The sequence below is a fragment of the Primulina huaijiensis genome, unplaced genomic scaffold (assembly GCF_012295235.1).
Source record: "Primulina huaijiensis isolate GDHJ02 unplaced genomic scaffold, ASM1229523v2 scaffold21623_ERROPOS600000+, whole genome shotgun sequence".
Taxonomy (NCBI): Eukaryota; Viridiplantae; Streptophyta; class Magnoliopsida; order Lamiales; family Gesneriaceae; genus Primulina; species Primulina huaijiensis.
Genome location: NW_027355398.1, coordinates 1 through 19,134, shown reverse-complemented (window position 1 = coordinate 19,134; position 19,134 = coordinate 1). Strand labels below are relative to the sequence as shown.

The 19,134-nt window shown below is 33.5% G+C and overlaps 1 protein-coding gene across 1 annotated transcript; it reads left to right on the top strand.

Annotated features, from left to right (window-relative positions):
• Positions 1 to 17,235: 17,235 nt before the first annotated feature.
• LOC140967009 (homeobox-leucine zipper protein ATHB-14-like) lies at positions 17,236 to 19,053 on the top strand (the record flags this gene model as incomplete). The annotated part of the gene is made up of 3 exons (XM_073427343.1): positions 17,236 to 17,777; positions 18,698 to 18,857; positions 18,944 to 19,053. Coding segments are annotated over exons 1-3 (443 nt in total), but the record flags the coding sequence as incomplete, so codon positions are not given.
• Positions 19,054 to 19,134: the final 81 nt, after the last annotated feature.

The following is a 19,134-nucleotide window of genomic DNA, read 5'->3' as shown; positions in this document are numbered from 1 at the left end:
TCTGTACCTAGGTATTGCTTTGCTTAATTTCAACACACAAAACCACGATAAGGTGAGCAAGAGTGCAAACGCACGACCCCCAATGAGTCCAATAAGAACAGTAGAACAGAGCAAGAAGTAACACCAACTCATTGCAGATTCTGTTTCCTTGCCCCCCACTTCCTTGTCTGTGGCTACTTCCTCATCAATCTCCCGCAAACCACCAACTGCAGAAATTGAATCCATGACATCTTCTTCTTTGAATCTTCCGCTTGAAGTAGATGATAATCTGCTAGTAGTCTCTGATTCCCCTTCATCCACGCATCTCCGTTCCAAGTTCTTCACACGCGGTAACTTTATCCTCTTGAACGACTTTTAGCCTTCTAAAGTTGTGTTCTTTTCTTAAACTCCGAAATTTCTTTGGTACAAATAACTTCATCTTTGATTTTATTTTATCTTTCCGTGATTTTCTCCTCAGTTTTGCCACTTCAAAGAGAGACTTTTCTTTCCCAATCACCACCTCAATTGAGTCATTTTCCTGATTGCTCAATCTCCCTTTAAAACAGGAATCCTCCATTATTTCCTTCTCTGGTTGTATTTCATCAAAAAAAGTAATCGGATATTGATTTGGTTTCTCGATTTCAATCTTTCGAGTCTGATGCCTTGATTCACAGCACTTTAAAGAAGGATCTGGTCTCGTAAATCCCTCTTGCCGCTCCTTCCACAACGATGCACCACCTTTCTTCTGGTCTACTATATCATCCTTGTATCTTAATTTCCGCACCTTTGGCACAATCGATGTCAACCACCCTTTAGCCTTTGAACATGGCTTCAACAATTCACGCAGATGTTTCCCTGCACACTCAAGGAAACACAACAAGAACGCAGACATGGTAATTCCTAATGTTAGTCTCTTTGCACCTAACGCCAAAACAGCCACCAAAAATATTTCAACTGCCACCAAGATAACTCCTTTTGCATCCACAACCCTTTCAACAGAACACCTCATCTCAGCTCCACCACCATCACGATCTCCCTCATCGATTTCATTCACACCCAAAGGAAAGTGCAAAATCGAGGTGCTTCGCAAGGGAGAAGAACAATTTAAAGGCAATCCTGCAATTACCTGTGAATTCATACGAGAGGGTGACTGCGGAGGAGATGGTAAAATATTAGGCGATCCTGCAATCACCGGATCGTCATCATCATTCAGGGACGGTACAGATAAAGAAGATGCACGCTTTTTATTGGATGATTTTAGCAACTTTTCTCGATTCTTGATGAATAGATCGATTAGGGATGTCGGAAACCCGGTTTCCACCACAAGCGAGGAGCCATTCTGAGACTTGTGCAGATGATCGTTCAGCAATCGAGAAATTCTCGCACTCTTCACCTTCTTCCATGGGAATGGCATAGTGAGAGTAGCAGATCCAATATGAAACTCACATCAGCACTGAGATTCTATATCTTGGCTACTGCGACATGAAATTTCTGAGTAAAACCCACCCCATCTCGAAGGTTTGGCTTACCGTACGGACATCTAGTGAAGAAGATATATCCAATACTACAAATTATTATTAGACAGAAAACAAATGACTTGTATTTGAATCCAGAAACCCGAGAGAGTTGGGAATTTTCTCTGGGGATTGCGTGACGCGTTTATATACAAGAAAAAGAGAGATCATTTGATTTGGAGGAAGAAATCAAAGCAAAATCATGACTCATTCTTATTTTCCACAAACAAACCTTGTAGTTCTTAAATTTTAGGGAAACAATATATTATTTTAGCATCAATACATCGACATTTAAACTAAAGAAATAATGATGGGACAAATTTCGATAAGAGAAACCCGTTTAATAATATATCACTTCATTTGCTTGAAACTATATTATACGGAATTTTTATTTTACTCTTGTTTAATTGGTTTTTTTTTAATATGATATAAAAAGCTAAAGTAATAATTAACAGGGGTAGATTGTTAAAAAATATATATATAAAAAATAATATTATTGTTGAAAAATTATTTAAAAAATGTGAAAAATATTTGTGTTGAAAATGTGAATGTTGAATGTTGAAAATTAGGTAAAATTAGGTGTTGAATATTGAAAATTAGTGTGTGATGATGTAGGTAATGATGTATTTTATTTTTGGATTATTTGTAAAAATTTTCTATAAATAGATCTCTCATTTGTGAAGAAAATCACAATTGAGTTGAGAGAAAAATATTATAAAGTGTGTAGTGTGATAATTTTGAGAGTTTGAGATTTTTACTTTTTTACCGTAAATTTTTACTTTTTCACAACACGTTATCAGCACGAAGCTCTAAAAGTCCTCCATATTTTTCCAAGCTCCGAACAGAAGAAAAAGGTAACAAAAGTAATAATATTTATTTTACTGTTATTTATTTATTGTTTATATATGTAATATATAATATAATGTTATTGTTAGAAATAATAAAAATAATTTTTTCAAAAACTTGTTATAAATCCTGGGAGGATGTTAAGACGACATCCCACACTCCCGGTAAGGGATACGACAAGTATAAAAGCCTATAAGGTTTTTTAAACAAAATAACTTATGACACCTAATTATAATAATGTGATATGATATACATAATTATTTAAATATGACTAATATTATATACACCATATTATTACCATAAAATTATACAAATACATACATTTATTTTCTTATACACCAACGGTAATAAACGGTAACAAAACGGCTAGTTTTTGCTCTATAAATACAATCTCACAAATACATTCAATCACTCCAACTTTCTCTTCTTCTCTAAAAATTATTCTTCATCAAATTTTCGAAGAAAAAAAGAAGATGGCTTTCACGAGGTTATTTTTAATTATTTTGGTTATCATACTCACCAGTCTTGTATTTATCGGAGAATATCCTCCTCGTGTGTTTTCTTTATTTTTACGAATACTTGTACTTGTTGTTTATCCATTACTTTGTATTGCAATATTCATTAACTAATAAAATGCATCGTAATTTTTAGTACCACCATGGCAAACTTGGCAAAGCTCGAATTCATCGCTCTTGATATTACTGGGAAAAACTATATGCCATGGACTCTTGATGTAGAAATGCATCTTGAGTCATTGGGTCTAAGCGAGACCATTAAAGAAAATGGTATATCTTCATCACAAGAAAAAGCAAAAGCTATAATATTTTTACGACGACACCTTGATGAAGGTTTAAAATGTGAATATCTCATCGAAAAAGATCCCATGGCTCTGTGGAAAGGATTAAAAGAGAGATTTGAACATATAAGGGAAGTTATACTTCCGACCGCCCGTGATGAATGGAATATGTTAAGATTCCAAGACTTTAAAAAAGTCAGTGATTACAATTCAGCGATGTATAGAATAATCTCGCAGTTAAAATTTTGTGGACATGAGGTTACAGAATCGGAAATGCTTGAAAAAACATTTTCCACGTTTCACGCATCAAATATAACACTACAGCAACAATATAGAGTGCGTGGATTTGCGAGATATTCTGAACTCATCGCCTGTCTTCTTGTGGCGGAAAAGAACAACGAGCTATTAATGAGAAATCATCAGTCCCGACCCACTGGATCAACAGCATTTCCAGAAGTAAATGCTGTAAGCAAAAATGAATTTAAACCTGGAAACCAAAATCAAAGTTACAGACAAGATTTTGGTCGAGGACAAAATCGAGGTCGTGGTCGTGGTCGTGGACGTGGACGTGGACGTGGAAGTGGTCGTGGTCGTGGACGCGGCCGTGGTTTTGAAAATAATCGAGATAGTTATTTCTATAACTCATCTCAAAAGAACGTCCCAAACCACCCACCGAAAAGGCATCAAGAGAATATGAGTGTTAATGAGAATCACTCAAAAAGATTTGAAAGTTCTTGTTTCAGATGTGGTACTCCAGGACATTGGTCCCGTATTTGTCGAGCCCCTGAGCACCTTTGTAAACTTTATAAAGAATCAATAAAGGGGAAAGAAAAGGAGACCAACTTTACTGAACACAGTGAACCTTTGAGTGGTTCAACTCATTTTGATGCTGGAGATTTTCTGATTGATTTCTCAGATAATGATCAATTTGATGGTGGAATAAATATGTAAAATATTTTATTTTTTATGTATTCGTATGATAATGTTTTATAGTGTGTTATATTGTATTGTATTTTATTGTCAATAATTTTATTTCATTGCATATTTTTTTGAAGTTCAAATATGGAAAATGCTACGAACCAAGCTGAAGTTTGCATACCTGATAGTGGTACAACGCACACTATCCTCCGAGATAAAAGATATTTCTTGGAACTAAAACCAACAAAAACAACGGTGAATACAATATCAGGTCCTGTAGACTTGATTAAAGGATGTGGTAAAGCACAATTTTTGTTACCTAATGGTACAAAATTTTTGATCAATGATGCTTTATATTCACCACAATCGAAAAGAAATTTGTTGAGTTTTAATGATATATATTCCCATGGGTATGATACTCAAACAATGAATGAAGGGAATGAGAAATATATGTGTCTTACCACATATAAATCAGGAAAGAAATATGTGATTGAAAAACTACCAATGCTCCCTACTGGATTGCATTATACACATATACGTCCCATTGAATCAAACATGGTAATTGATAATTCTTCAATATTAACCAATTGGCATGATCGATTAGGACATCCTGGTTCAACAATGATGCGAAGAATTATAGAAAATACACATGGTCATCCATTGAAAGACCAGAAGATCTTTCAGAATAATAAGTTTCAATGTAAAGCATGTTCTCTTGGAAAACTTATTATAAGACCATCACCAGCCAAAATCCAAACTGAATCACCAATGTTTCTTGAACGTATTCAGGGTGATATTTGTGGACCAATCCATCCACCATGTGGACCATTCAGATACTTTATGGTATTGATTGATGCCTCCAGCAGATGGTCACATGTATGTTTATTGTCAACTCGAAATGTTGCATTTGCAAGATTACTTGCTCAAATAATAAAATTGAGGAATCAATTTCCCGATTATACAATCAAGAAAATTAGACTTGATAATGCTGGTGAATTTACTTCCCAGACTTTCAATGATTATTGTATGTCTATGGGAATCATTGTTGAGCATCCTGTTGCTCATGTACATACTCAAAATGGATTGGCTGAATCATTGATTAAACGTCTGCAAATGATTGCTAGACCAATGATTATGAAAACAAAGCTCCCTATTTCTATATGGGGACATGCAATTTTACATGCTGCTTCATTAATTCGCATCAGACCAAGTGCATATCATAAATACTCCCCATTGCAGCTTGCATTTGGTAAAGAACCAGACATTTCTCATCTGAGAATTTTTGGATGTATGGTGTATGTGCCTATTGCACCACCTCAACGAAAGAAAATGGGACCTCAAAGAAAGATTGGAATTTATATTGGTTATGATAGTCCATCGATCATTCGATATCTTGAACCACAGACAGGCGACGTGTTCACAGCACGTTTTGCTGATTGTCATTTTAATGAGGAAATCTTCCCAATGTTAGGGGGAGAACAGAAACATACCGAAAAAGAAATTACATGGTATGTATCATCATTGTTACATCTGGATCCAAGAACAAAACAATGTGAAAAAGATGTACAGCAAATTGTGCACTTGCAAAGAATAGCAAATCAAATACCAGATGCATTTGCAGACACAAAAGGGGTAACTAAATCATATATACATGCTGCAAATGCCCCTGCTCGAATTGAAATTCCGAAGAAACAAATTGAAGATAGTCATGATGTCATTAAACGCCTGAAGCGTGGAAGGCCAGTTGGTTCCAAGGATAAAAATCCTCGAAAAAGAAAATTCATAGAGAAACACAATGATCACAAAATAGAGAATGATGTTCCTGAAGAAACACATAATGATCACAAAATAGAGAATGATGTTCCTGAAGAAACACATGATGATGAAAATGTTTTGTCAGAACCACAAACTGACGAGAATCATGAAATCTCTATCAATTATATTAATACTGGAAAAATATGGAACCGAAAAGATATAGAAGAAATTGATGATATATTTTCTTATAATGTGGCAATCGACATCATAAATGATAATGAAGATCATGAACCAAAATCTTTTGGTGAATGTAAAAATCGGCAGGATTGGATAAAATGGAAAGATGCCATCCAGGTTGAATTGGATTCGCTAAATAAACGTAATGTTTTTGGACCTATAGTCCTTACACCTGAAGGTGTAAAACCTGTTGGATACAAATGGGTTTTTATTCGAAAGCGAAATGAGAAAAATGAAATAGTAAGATATAAAGCTCGACTTGTTGCACAAGGTTTTTCTCAAAGGCCTGGAATTGATTATGAAGAAACGTATTCTCCTGTGATGGATGCAATTACGTTTCGGTATTTGATTAGCTTGGCAGTATCTGAAAATTTAGAAATGCGTCTTATGGATGTTGTTACAGCCTACTTATATGGATCACTTGATAGTAATATATATATGAAAATCCCTGAAGGATTTAAGATGCCTGAAGCACAAAGTTCAAAACCCAGAGAATGTTATTCTGTGAAATTACTAAGATCATTATATGGGTTGAAGCAATCCGGCAGAATGTGGTATAATAGGCTAAGTGATCACTTGATGAAAAAGGGATATGTAAATAATTCAATATGCCCTTGTGTTTTCATTAAGAAAACAACATCCGGATGCGTAATTATTGCTGTATATGTTGATGATTTAAACATCATTGGAACAAATAAGGAAATTCAAGAAGTTGTGTCATACTTGAAAGAAGAATTTGAAATGAAGGATCTTGGAAAAACCAAGTATTGTCTGGGTTTACAAATTGAACAAAAAGAATGTGGAATATTTGTTCACCAGACAAATTATACAGAAAAGATCCTTAAACGTTTTAATATGGACAAATCAAATCCTTTAAGTACTCCAATGGTTGTTAGATCATTAAACATAGAAAAGGATCCATTCCGTCCATGTGAAGATGATGAAGATATTCTTGGTCCAGAAGTACCATATCTAAGTGCTATCGGTGCCCTTATGTATCTTACAAATTGTACAAGGCCTGATATATCTTTTGCCGTAAATTTATTGGCAAGATTTAGCACATATCCAACAAAGAGACATTGGAACGGAATTAAACATATATTCCGTTATCTACGAGGAACGACAGACTTGGGACTTTTGTATTCAAAAGATGCTAATCCAAGTATAATTGGTTATGCCGATGCTGGATACTTATCTGATCCACACAAAGCACGTTCTCAAACTGGATATGTATTTACTCGTGGAGGCACTGCAATTTCTTGGCGTTCACAGAAACAAACACTTGTAACAACTTCATCAAATCATGCCGAGATTATTGCACTACATGAAGCAAGCCGTGAATGTGTGTGGTTAAAATCAATGACTCAACATATCCAAATCTCATGCGGATTATCATTCGACGAGAAGCCTGTGATACTATATGAAGATAATGCTGCATGTGTTGCTCAAATGAAAGAAGGATACATAAAAAGCGACAGAACTAAACATATTCCTCCTAAGTTCTTCGCATTCACCAAGGAGCTTGAGAAGAATAAATGTATTGATGTTCGTCACATTCAATCAAGTGAAAACTCATCAGATCTCTTCACAAAGGCACTTCCTACGACAATATTCAGAAAGCACATATATAATATTGGGATGCGCAATCTACGAAATTTGTGAAGAATTGTTCGTGTCAACATGAGGGGGAGTTTACGTGACTGCACTCTTTTTCCCTTACTATGGTTTTTATCCCAATGGGTTTTTCCTAGTAAGGTTTTTAACGAGGCAGTATAAAAACACGTAATGTATACAATCATTATGATCATCATCACAAGGGGGAGTGTTGAAAAATTATTTAAAAATGTGTTAAATATTTGTGTTGAAAATGTGAATGTTGAATGTTGAAAATTAGGTAAAATTAGGTGTTGAATATTGAAAATTAGTGTGTGATGATGTAGGTAATGATGTATTTTATTTTTGGATTATTTGTAAAAATTTTCTATAAATAGATCTCTCATTTGTGAAGAAAATCACAATTGAGTTGAGAGAAAAATATTATAAAGTGTGTAGTGTGATAATTTTGAGAGTTTGAAATTTTTACTTTTTTACCGTAAATTTTTACTTTTTCACATCAAAAGACAAGTTTTCACTTGCTTGTCATAATTGTCATTAATTTATACGCAACTCAAAAAGATAAATAAAAGATGATAAAAATTTAATTTTCAATGGGTCAAAGGCGTGGCCTTTCGCCTTAATGATTGTCCTTCGATTGAAAATTCATTAAATAATAAATAAAGAAAAAAGGATCATGTGTTATTTAAGAAAAACGATTGAGCGGCAGGATGGTCTTATGTTTTTAGACCCATATATCATTGACGACGTTTATTGGAATGTCCGAATCATTATATATTAACAAATATTGAAAAAGACATAATATGGTATTGTATTTGCTTTTTTGAGCCGCTTTCTTTCAAATTAAAAATTTGGTGTAAAATAAATATTAGGTTTATTGCCTATTATTTTAAAAATTCTAATATCAATGAACAACTTCCAAATAAAAATTAAACAAACTCCATTCAAACGTCAACTTATTTATTAGAATCTAATATGTGTTTATCATGAAATTTGGATTGGATATTTTTTTCGTTTCAATTAATAATTATTATTATTATTAATATTTTNTATATTACCAACCATTCTCACAGGAGCCAATTTGGAGACGGTAGTATTCGAGCTAGTATTATTGGACGACGACTTTGAATACAACGCACGTGAAAGAAGAAAAGCGAATGGGAGTAAGAGACGCAAACGACAAACAAAAAATATTCTTACAACTTTGTTTGGGAAAGTTATTCAAAGAAAAAACATTTGGGCATGCAATGAAAAATACGAATCCAATTTATTTAATAAATTGAGGTGTAGAACTTGGAGTAGTGCATCCAACCAATGGTATTATTATATACATGAAGTAAATATCTGTTGGCGGTCGAGAAGATGATTAGCAATGGCAGTTTTTGGGTCTTAAATTATCGAACATGCCCATGCATATGAATAACAAATTTTTCGCTCTTCACATTCATCCCTCTTTATTAGAAGTTTCATCCTCAAAACTTGTATAAGCTTGATCCTCGAAGAGATAAGTGTATTGTTCTCGTATTTTCTCTGCTAACTATCAGGCAGTTTCACTTTTGGTGTGGTTTGACCATTGTATTTTGACATACAAAATGGTAATTCGTCTCGGTACTTGGTCCATTCGAATAAAAACTTCTTCGTATTTCAAATGTTCATTCAAACTCCCTTCAATTAATAATGGTCTGGTTTCAAGAACATGACTAGGATCCGGAATATAACTTCTTAGTTGCAAGATATGGAAGACATAGTGGATTCTAGATGTCTAGTGGCAATGTCAGACTGTTTGCTAGTGTTCCTAATTTTTGTAAAATTTTGAAAAGTCCAACATATCTGGGGTTCAGTTTCCCAACTTTGCTGAATCAGAGTCATCATACTACTCTTTTCATTGGCGAGACTTTCACATTCTCAACAATATTTAATTTCATTGATCTTCTTTTTTTATCAGCCCAACTTTTCTATCGATCTTAGGCAGCTTTGAGTTTTTATTTAATAACAACTACCTTGTCCATGGTTGCTTGGATCGGTTTTAGTCCAGTAATGAATTTTTCTTCTACTATATCTCAATATAGTGGTGATCGATATTTTCACTCATACAAAGCTTCATATTGCACTATTTCAATGCTCTTATGATAATTGTTATTCGAAGAGAACTCAATCAAGAGTAGGTATTCACTTCAATTATCACTTAAGTCTAGAAAAAAAGGTTTTCCTACATGTATATATGTATGTACATGTAGGAAAACTTTCTTTAAAAAAATAAGGAACTCACCAAAACCCTAATTAGCGTCGTCTTCCAAATTGTAGAGGAGAAGGTAGGAAAGGGGTAGAAATTCACTCATCTTCCATTGATCTCATTTGATTCATATTATTTTCAGATGTTCATATTTGGTTTTGGTGTTTTGTTTTCGGACTTGTTGATTCAAAAAAAATTTTTATAGGGGATATTGAATTAGGTGTAGTTGAGATTTATCATTATTTTTAACATGGGATACCATATGGTGATTGAACTTACTTCAAGGTTAAAAAGAAAATCTGCTACATGTTGGCCTTACATTTTCCAAAATTTGTTCCGTAAGAATTTAGACCAAGTTTGATGTTATATGAATACTAAAGTGGGATCTTCAGAGTCCTTGAAAGGCCCGATTATCGTCATAACAGTATCCTAAAAGTTGGAAATGATACGTTAAGAAATAATTGAGATTACTTGTGAATAACTATTTATTAGTAATTAAATACAGTATAGTAATTGTTGAAACTTAGTAAATTTGATTTGTCTAAGGTTAAATAATTTTGGTAATAAAGATGATTTGTCTAAGGTTAAATAATTTTGGTAATAAAGATGAAGTGTTGTATTACGTGGAAATGTATTTTTGAAATTTTAGTTAAACTTTCGGACATTTCAAATAAAATATGACTAAGTGGTGGAGAATTTGTAGTTTCTTATATTTAATTATCAAATCTTAATATTTAAATCATTCTGGTCTTGGGTCGAGGCATGAAATGATTAATGTTTGCGGAATATCTGAAATGGTCCTAAAACTAATTGTAGAGATTTCTTATGCTCAGCAAAATATTCGAATTTAGAAGTTCTGGTACCAATAATTGATTAACAATATGTAGGAAAAGTTCAGAATTACTTAATGTGTGCGTGTAAGTGGATGACCTATTGGCACACTTGACATTTAGAGACAAACTCTTCATTCTGTTCCCCGTGAAACTTTCTTTCAAATCCATGTACTTTTTTACTGCCAGGGAGGACATAGAATTTTGATTTATGTGCTTCTACCATGACTTCTTGTTGAAGATTGTCGACATGTAATACACATAGTTGTTCTTTCATCCACATAACTTCATCTTTGTCTACTTGAAAATATGTTGTCTTTCCCTCTTTGGATGATTTTTTAATTTTTCTAATGCAGAGTCATTATTTTGATTCAGCTTGACTCTCTCTCGAAGGCATGGTTCAACCGAGAGTGATTTTATGGTGATTTTACCCATACTCTTCAATATAAAAACGTCAGCTACCTTGTTTGCCTTACACAAATGGTAGCTTATTGTCAAGTCATAGTCTTTCAAGAGTTCAATCAATCGTTTTTACCTCATGTTAATTCTTCTTGAGTGAACAAGTACTTGAGACTTTGGTGGTCGGTGAAGATTTTACACTTGGATCCGTAAAGATAGTGTCTTTAGATTTTAAGGCAAAAACCACAACTTTTAGCTCGCTATCGTGTGTAGGGTAATTTTGATCATATGGATTTAACTGTCTTGACTCGTATTAAATCATCATTTCATCTTGCATGAGTACACATCTGGGACTCGCTTTGATGCATTACTATAGATTGTGAAATCATTGTTTTCGGTTGGTAATACTAACACCAGCGTAGAAGCAACTTTATCTTTTAAGGTTTCGAAACTTTTCTCACACACTTCACTCGAGCTGTATTTGAAGTTCTTTTAAATGAGTTTCGTGACCAGTACTTCTATAGAGGAAAATTCTTCAACGAATTTCCCGATAATAGTCTGTCAGACCTGAAAAACTTTGAATTTTGGTCACATTCTTATGCCTCGGCCACTCAATGATTGTTTTCACTTTCTTTGGATCCATCGATACTCCCGCTTATGAAATAATATAATCCAATAAAGTCATATTTTTAGCCAAAAAAAATTCATATTTTTTGAACTTGGCATACAGTTCATTGTATCTGAGTGTCTGAAGAGTGAGACGAATGTGCTATTTGTGGTCCTCCTCACTTGGTGAATATACGAGAACATAGCTGATAAAAATCACCAAAAATTTATTAAGAAACGACTTAAACACTTTATTCATGAGATCTATGAATGTCGCTCGAGCATTTGTCTATCCAATTAGCATTACCATGAACTCGTAATGTTTGTATCTTGTTATGAATGTTGTTTTCGGAATGTCTTCTTCTTTGACCTTCAGTTGATGATAGTAAGACATCAAGTCGAGCTTGGAAAAGATTGTAGCTCATTTGAGTTGATCACAAAGATTGTAATGCACATGGGCTATCCCGATTGGGCTTAAGTCCCCTCACGGTTATCCCATTACCCATTACTCATAGAACTTCTCCAGCCCAGGCACGGGAGCTTTTGCCTTCCCAGGATTGCTGCCAAGATCTATATAAGTCCAGGAAGTCTTGGGTTCTAATCCTAAGAAGGCAAAAGCTCCAGTGCCTGGGCTGGAGAAGTTCTATGAGTAATGAGTAATGGGATAACCGTGAGGGGACTTAAGCCCAATCAAGATAGCCCATGTGCATTACAAAGATCATATATCCTTTTAAACGGGTACTTGTTCTTGATTGTGATATTGTTTAATTCTATTAAATCAATACACAATCTCATTCATTTGTTGAACAAAAAAAATGAGTAGAAGGTGCAACGAATGCAAAAATGTATGAGTCTACTGTTGATTTTGATGATGATCATGATGGAGATACTTTTGGAGACACTCCGTAGTTTGATTTTTCTTTGATTATTTTATCTGTGAGTTTTCAGTTTTGTTTGCTTAGTTATATTGTTGTGTTAATGAAATTTCTGAATATTTTGGTTTACGTGTTACAACACCTATTTGACAACACTACACTAACATGTTCGAATTCAGGAGGAGATAACTATCTAAGTCAGGGAAAGTTATTATACATGCGTAGATAATACATTACAGAAAGATAATATCATTTTTGGATGTTTTGTCTTGAAAGGCGAAAAAGAGGAGATCGAAAAGAATATTTTATTCTTTAATTAATTTTTTATTTTTGATAATATTATGATATTAATCTAGAATATTGATATATATGATAATATTTTTTAAAATATTGATATTTATAATAAAACCTTTAGATATTATACTATTGTTCAAAAGAGTTTATTTCCTAATGAAATTTTTGTTTCCATATTTCCGTATTACTCTATACAAAGAATAAACTGTATGATAAAGGAAATCTATAAATAAGATATCATTGTTGCTGCACGCGTGTTGTTTTTTGAATTGAAGGAGAGCAATGAGACGCTACAGGAATAGCAAAGAATTACGTACGTGAATTAATAAAGAACTGAAGCCAAGACGAATTGAATTAATAAAGAGCTAAAGCAAAGGCGTATTGAAGTGTTACCACGAAGTGTTGATAACATTCAATCACAATACCTAAACCTAATCACTGTTTTGATTAGTATGTCGTTTATTCGAGAAATTGGGCTCCGCGTTTGTTGCATCCGTAGTTTTGATTATACGATTTGAAATATATGTTTTGCTCACTCACTTTTTCTAGTGAATCGTTTTGTATTGAATCACTACACAAGTTTTTATATTTGTGCATGATTTATTCTGTATTATTTTATTCATTAAAGTTTATTTGTGTGTTTAATTAATATATTCCGTTATATGTTGTGAATAAGTGTTACAACACCTAAATTTAATACACACAATCTTAATATTTTTATGTTAAACAATTCTTTCAGATTTATTTGATTGTTTTTTCTGATTATTAAACTCTCTAGTCTTTATACTTGTGATCAAATTAATTTTTGTGCATTAAATAAATATTGACGATTTGGCGAGAGTCCATCTTCTTGGAAGCCCATTTCCAAATTAGAGTGGGCTTCAGGTACAATGATGCCCAGTCCAACCATGTCTTATGTAAGGAACAATCATCATACGCTAATTATCCTTCAATCAAACAAAGTTTTTCACCCGTTAGCTATTTCAACGAAAACAATATCTGCTTTCACTTTAAAATATATTATCTGAATTCACAAAGTTTCTTCCACCAATCATTTCCGTTTTGCCTATTGTCTGTTTGAAAGAAACCCTTTTGCAGTTTACATGGCGAAGAGTAAGGATTAAATAATATAATCTTTTTAAAATAAAATAACATGTCTCATTACCCAGTGACAAACAATTAATTATCACGCAGTGATGGGTAAAATGGGAAAAAGTTCAATTCATATGATAGTGCTCACATTCACTAAACACATGACATGTGTGATGAATGATGAATCATGATAACTTATCCAAACATAATGGTTGAATGAGATGTCATGATTCATCAACTCGACACAAGTATTATGTGTTGATTGGATAAAGTCACTGCTCATATGAATTACATGAATAAAACCATTTAACAACTAGAAGATAACAATTTTAACTCAAATGTGTCTTTTTGTGTCGATGACTCCTCTAAACTAATTTATATACAAATTGAAGAAAGATATATAGATTCATGGTGGCGGTCATGCAACCCTCTTTGTAATTAATCTCAATGTAACAAACAGCCCCTTAATGTCAACCACACAGATCCGTCTTTTGGTCATTCGATGCTATTTGGTAATAAATCTAGAAAAGTTTTAGAAAATTTAAAGACTAACTAGGTCAACCTTGGGCCCCACCTCCACCATCCATGTAATGAATATGTGTCTCAGAAAAGAAAGGGAGAGAGAGAGAGATGTAAAATGGAAGCAAAGGCATGCCACACACACTTTTGGTGCATGGTCAAATGGGCCCAGGTTAGGCCTGGAAAGAAGTTTGATTTTGCAAGTGGGCCTGCCCATAATTAAAGAAAATACAAGGATTAGGTCTCACATGCACATCATTAACCCTGATTGCTAGGGGGACACCACAATTGTCTGTGTGTATTTATAGTCACATATGTTGTATTTCTGGAAATATTAAACGATATTTTCTATTTTGTTTTCCATTTCATTATAAATATCTAAGTAATATTAATAATATATAGGTGATTTTGATCATACTGTAAATGATTTTTATTTTTATTTTTTTACAAAAGTGTGAAGAAACTTTGAAATATATAAATATAAGCTTAGGATGCTTTCAAAACATGAAAAGGAAGCCTTTTATTCAAAATGTCAACCTAGTGAGTAAAATCCAAAAGTCAATTACTTTTGTTTCCTCTTTGGATTCTTTTGTGCCAAGGGATATCAAATATGTGGTGGGAAAAACTTTTTCATTGAGTGATACAAAATTTTTGCTATATATGGTGGTTGGCTGTCGACCTTGATTATCAAACCATGGCAAAAGGTTTTTTTTTAAATTAATGAAATAAAAAAATTAAAATATTTTCTTACAAATAAGATGAGATGTCTTTATAGTGCCAATTAAGTTTCTTATATTAGAGCGGAATTATTAAGTGGGGAGTGTGTTTGTCAAGCCTTTTGAGGCCGATGCATTGGATTATATAACACAAACAATGCATATTAATTAATCCATTTATTTTAGTCAAATTAAGTATTATCTCATTATATTCCATACAAGTCGTTAACAAACAATATGTTCTTCTTCTTTTCTTTTTCTTTTTTAATCAAATCACAAAAAATAAATGATAGTTTGAAAAGATAACCTGGCATGCATCGAAATTATATTGCCAAAAATAAGATGCCATTGCGTCTGAAATCTTATAAATGACACTTATTAAATTACTACAAGTTCACGCATATTATAATATCATATTATTAAATGCGAGATTTATGTACCAAACAAACCTTGTTTTCAAAACAAATCAATTTCTTCCCAGTTAACTACGCATGTTTTCTTTTATACGTGTATATTTAATTAGAAAAAAACAAAAGTTAAATACAAAATCTAACATGAAAAGATCAATCACCTTCACCCCTACTACATCTTATACTTTACAGAAAAACTTTCACCCGAATTTTTAAATTTTATTCCAGAACATCGATCATTTTACTTTCTTCAAACAAATATATATATATATATATAAGAATTAAAAGTGGAAATTAATAATATTGTTTCGAAGCACTGATTTGGCTCAGTGCGCCGGCTAACAAAGGCGATCGATGATTTATTTATTGAATAAACATGGGACATGCATGCATCATCAGGATCGGAGATTAGGTTTCAAAGTATTTAATCTAATCAAAACTTATCTCAACATATAAATATATAGTTGTATGTCCTTTATTCGCTGTAATAGTATTTTCAATTATTGTTGATAATGCAATATTTAGCATGCATATAAATTAAAAATGGACGTAAATTTAAATTTCTATCTTTCTCGACTCTTTTTTTCCTGATCAAATATTTAACCGAATCAAACACATATATGCACGCTTCACCTTCCAATATATATATTGCAGGATGTATGTCCAGCTAAAATAAAATGCAAAAATGATATCATGTTTATCGAAGTGTGACATCAATCAATCAGTCAATTAAATATGCAAGCATAATCTTGTAAATTGAATAAATTATTATTTAATTGATTATATTAGATTCTCAACAAGCTCAAAAATCAAAATGCACTTTGTTCGGTTTCCTCGTATCCTGTCTTGCTCTCCAACCTCACTCCTTTTGTTTTCTTCAATTTTTTTTGAGTATTTCGAGTGTGCGTGCGTCTATACATACAAACTACAATTAATATATAATTGTGTATGATACATATGCATGTCAACATGCAAGCATGGTGTGTACTTATATACATGTATGTATATAACACAAAAAATAAATTATGAACATTAATTCAGACAGAGAGAGAAGAAGCCATGCCATTGCATCATTACACTTTGACAGAGAGAGAGAGAGGAAATCGTAGTTGTAGCTTTTTAAAATTTTTAATTTAATACTTTTGTCCATTGTGAGGAAGCTACAAAGCTTGTTTTTTGCTTAAAATTGCCTCTGCCAGTCTGATTCCAATAAAAGCAGCCCCTTTCTGCCATCCATTTATTATCTTCAATCTTTTCACTGTTTTGTGTATCTTTACACCCCTCATGTGGCTGTAATTTGTACATTGCCACTCCTTTTTCCCAATTTCTAATAAATGCATGGCGTATTTAATGCCGAGACTGGATATCAAAATATCACACTGGATAATGCACATGATGGATTCAAATTTCGAGTTTAACCAAAGAGAATGGCTTTAGTTTAAACGGACTTTCCTAGATGGGACTTATGAAGCAAAGTTAAATAAATATTGATCAGGAAGAATTTTCCTAGGTTTCTCGAGGTTCCATGGAAAGATTATCATGTTTTCTTATAATAAACTTGATGGACAATAATTTTCCTTCTCCCTATTGGTTAGTATTACTTTATTTTGAGCAACAACCATTTGTCTCTGTAGGTGGTATGCATGTACAGTAAATACTACCATCTTTCTCTCTCTCTTTCCCTCTCCACCTTTCACTTTCCCTGAAATTCTCGAGATTGGCGTCTAAGATAAAGACCCGGGCATCGCATTCAGTCCTCTCCCCACTCCACAAATTCTCCAATATTTTTCTCCCTCGAGAGACACACACCGAGTTCGAAAGAGCAACATCTTCATGAGTGAAAGAGGAGGCTCTCTGTGAGAAGAGAGCCTGCCTGTTCATGTAACTGTCAAAGACGCCATTTTTTTTTCTCGAAATACAATATTTGGCAAGGGTTTTCTCGGCAGTAGCAGTAATAGCAAGCAACAGCAAATGGATGCTAGCAAGTATGTCCGGTACACACCAGAGCAAGTAGAGGCTCTCGAAAGGGTTTACGCTGAGTGCCCGAAGCCTAGCTCTTTGAGAAGACAACAGCTGATTAGGGAATGTCCTATTTTATCTAACATTGAGCCGAAGCAAATCAAAGTCTGGTTTCAGAACCGCAGGTATGAGACTCGAGGATGTTATAACTATTGAACATGGAGATGGGTTTTGGTCCTTCTCTACATTAAAGATAAAATTTTTTTGGAAACTTGGCGTTGTGGGTTTTATTAAGAATAGGATGTGTGAAGAGGTCTTGCTTTTTTCTATATCTTAACTTTTTTTTTTGGACAAATGTTTTTGGATATATCTGCTTATGTATAATTTTTACGTCTGCACAATAGTTGTGCTACTGAGTACATTGTTTTCTTCATGTGTATCAAGTACAAGGATATTGTCACTGTTATTGTTCTCTCATTAAAGATTCTTGATATTATGGCTATCGACTTTTGGGCCTCATCTTTTTAACTCGTAGGTTCCGTTTCTTAATTTTTCCATACAATAACTTGAAATCTATATTTGCTAAGTACGTTGGTTTAGCTTACTCGCTGTGCTATTTTTTTTAGTCATTACTAAATTTGCTTTATCCTTGGAATTCAAGGTAACTGATAGCCTCTTTCTTCTTCGATTATGGTTTCGTTACTACCATTCTTTTAAATTTCACCAATACTGAGAAACCTACATGGTATTTGGTTATATGAAAATAAATTAATTGGTCTCGCGCTGGCTTTACTTTCAGTGTTCATGTTTTCCTACTTTGTTAAATAGTTCGTGCTTATTGACTTTAAATACTTGCATCACTTGTGCCGTTATTGCAATTTCGTGACATTTATATTCATTTAACCTGTTATAAACATTGGCTTGGACTGTTATTTGCTGGTAGTGAAGGGGCATTAATCAATCAATTTTTGTGTTTCTACACTGGTTATAGATCATCATTGTAGGGGATTAATGTTATCTGAGTTTAGGTCCAAAACTCTTAATTTGGTATATATATTCTTTTCTCACCGCGCACTGCGCAGTAATACATCTGAATATTATGTAGATGCCGCGAAAAACAGAGAAAGGAATCATCTCGCCTCCAGTCTGTGAATAGGAAACTGAGTGCCATGAACAAGTTACTGATGGAAGAGAATGATCGATTACAAAAGCAGGTCTCTCAGCTGGTTTATGACAACGGTTTTATGCGTCAGCAAATACACACTGTAAGTTTGCGTCGTTAAGTTGCCCCCTTAAAAATCTGACTTGGGTGTACTGTTTTGCTAAATGTTGTTTTATATCCTCGGGATAGGTGAGTACAACCACTGATACAAGCTGTGAGTCAGTGGTTATGAATGGTCAGCAGCAACAGCAAAACCCAGCACCTCAGCATCAACAGAGAGATGCTAACACCCCAGCTGGGTAATTGACCAAAAAGCATCCTGATTATTGAATTTGTTTCTGTTGCTGTTGTGTAGAACGCTTATGTGAATGCTTACATGC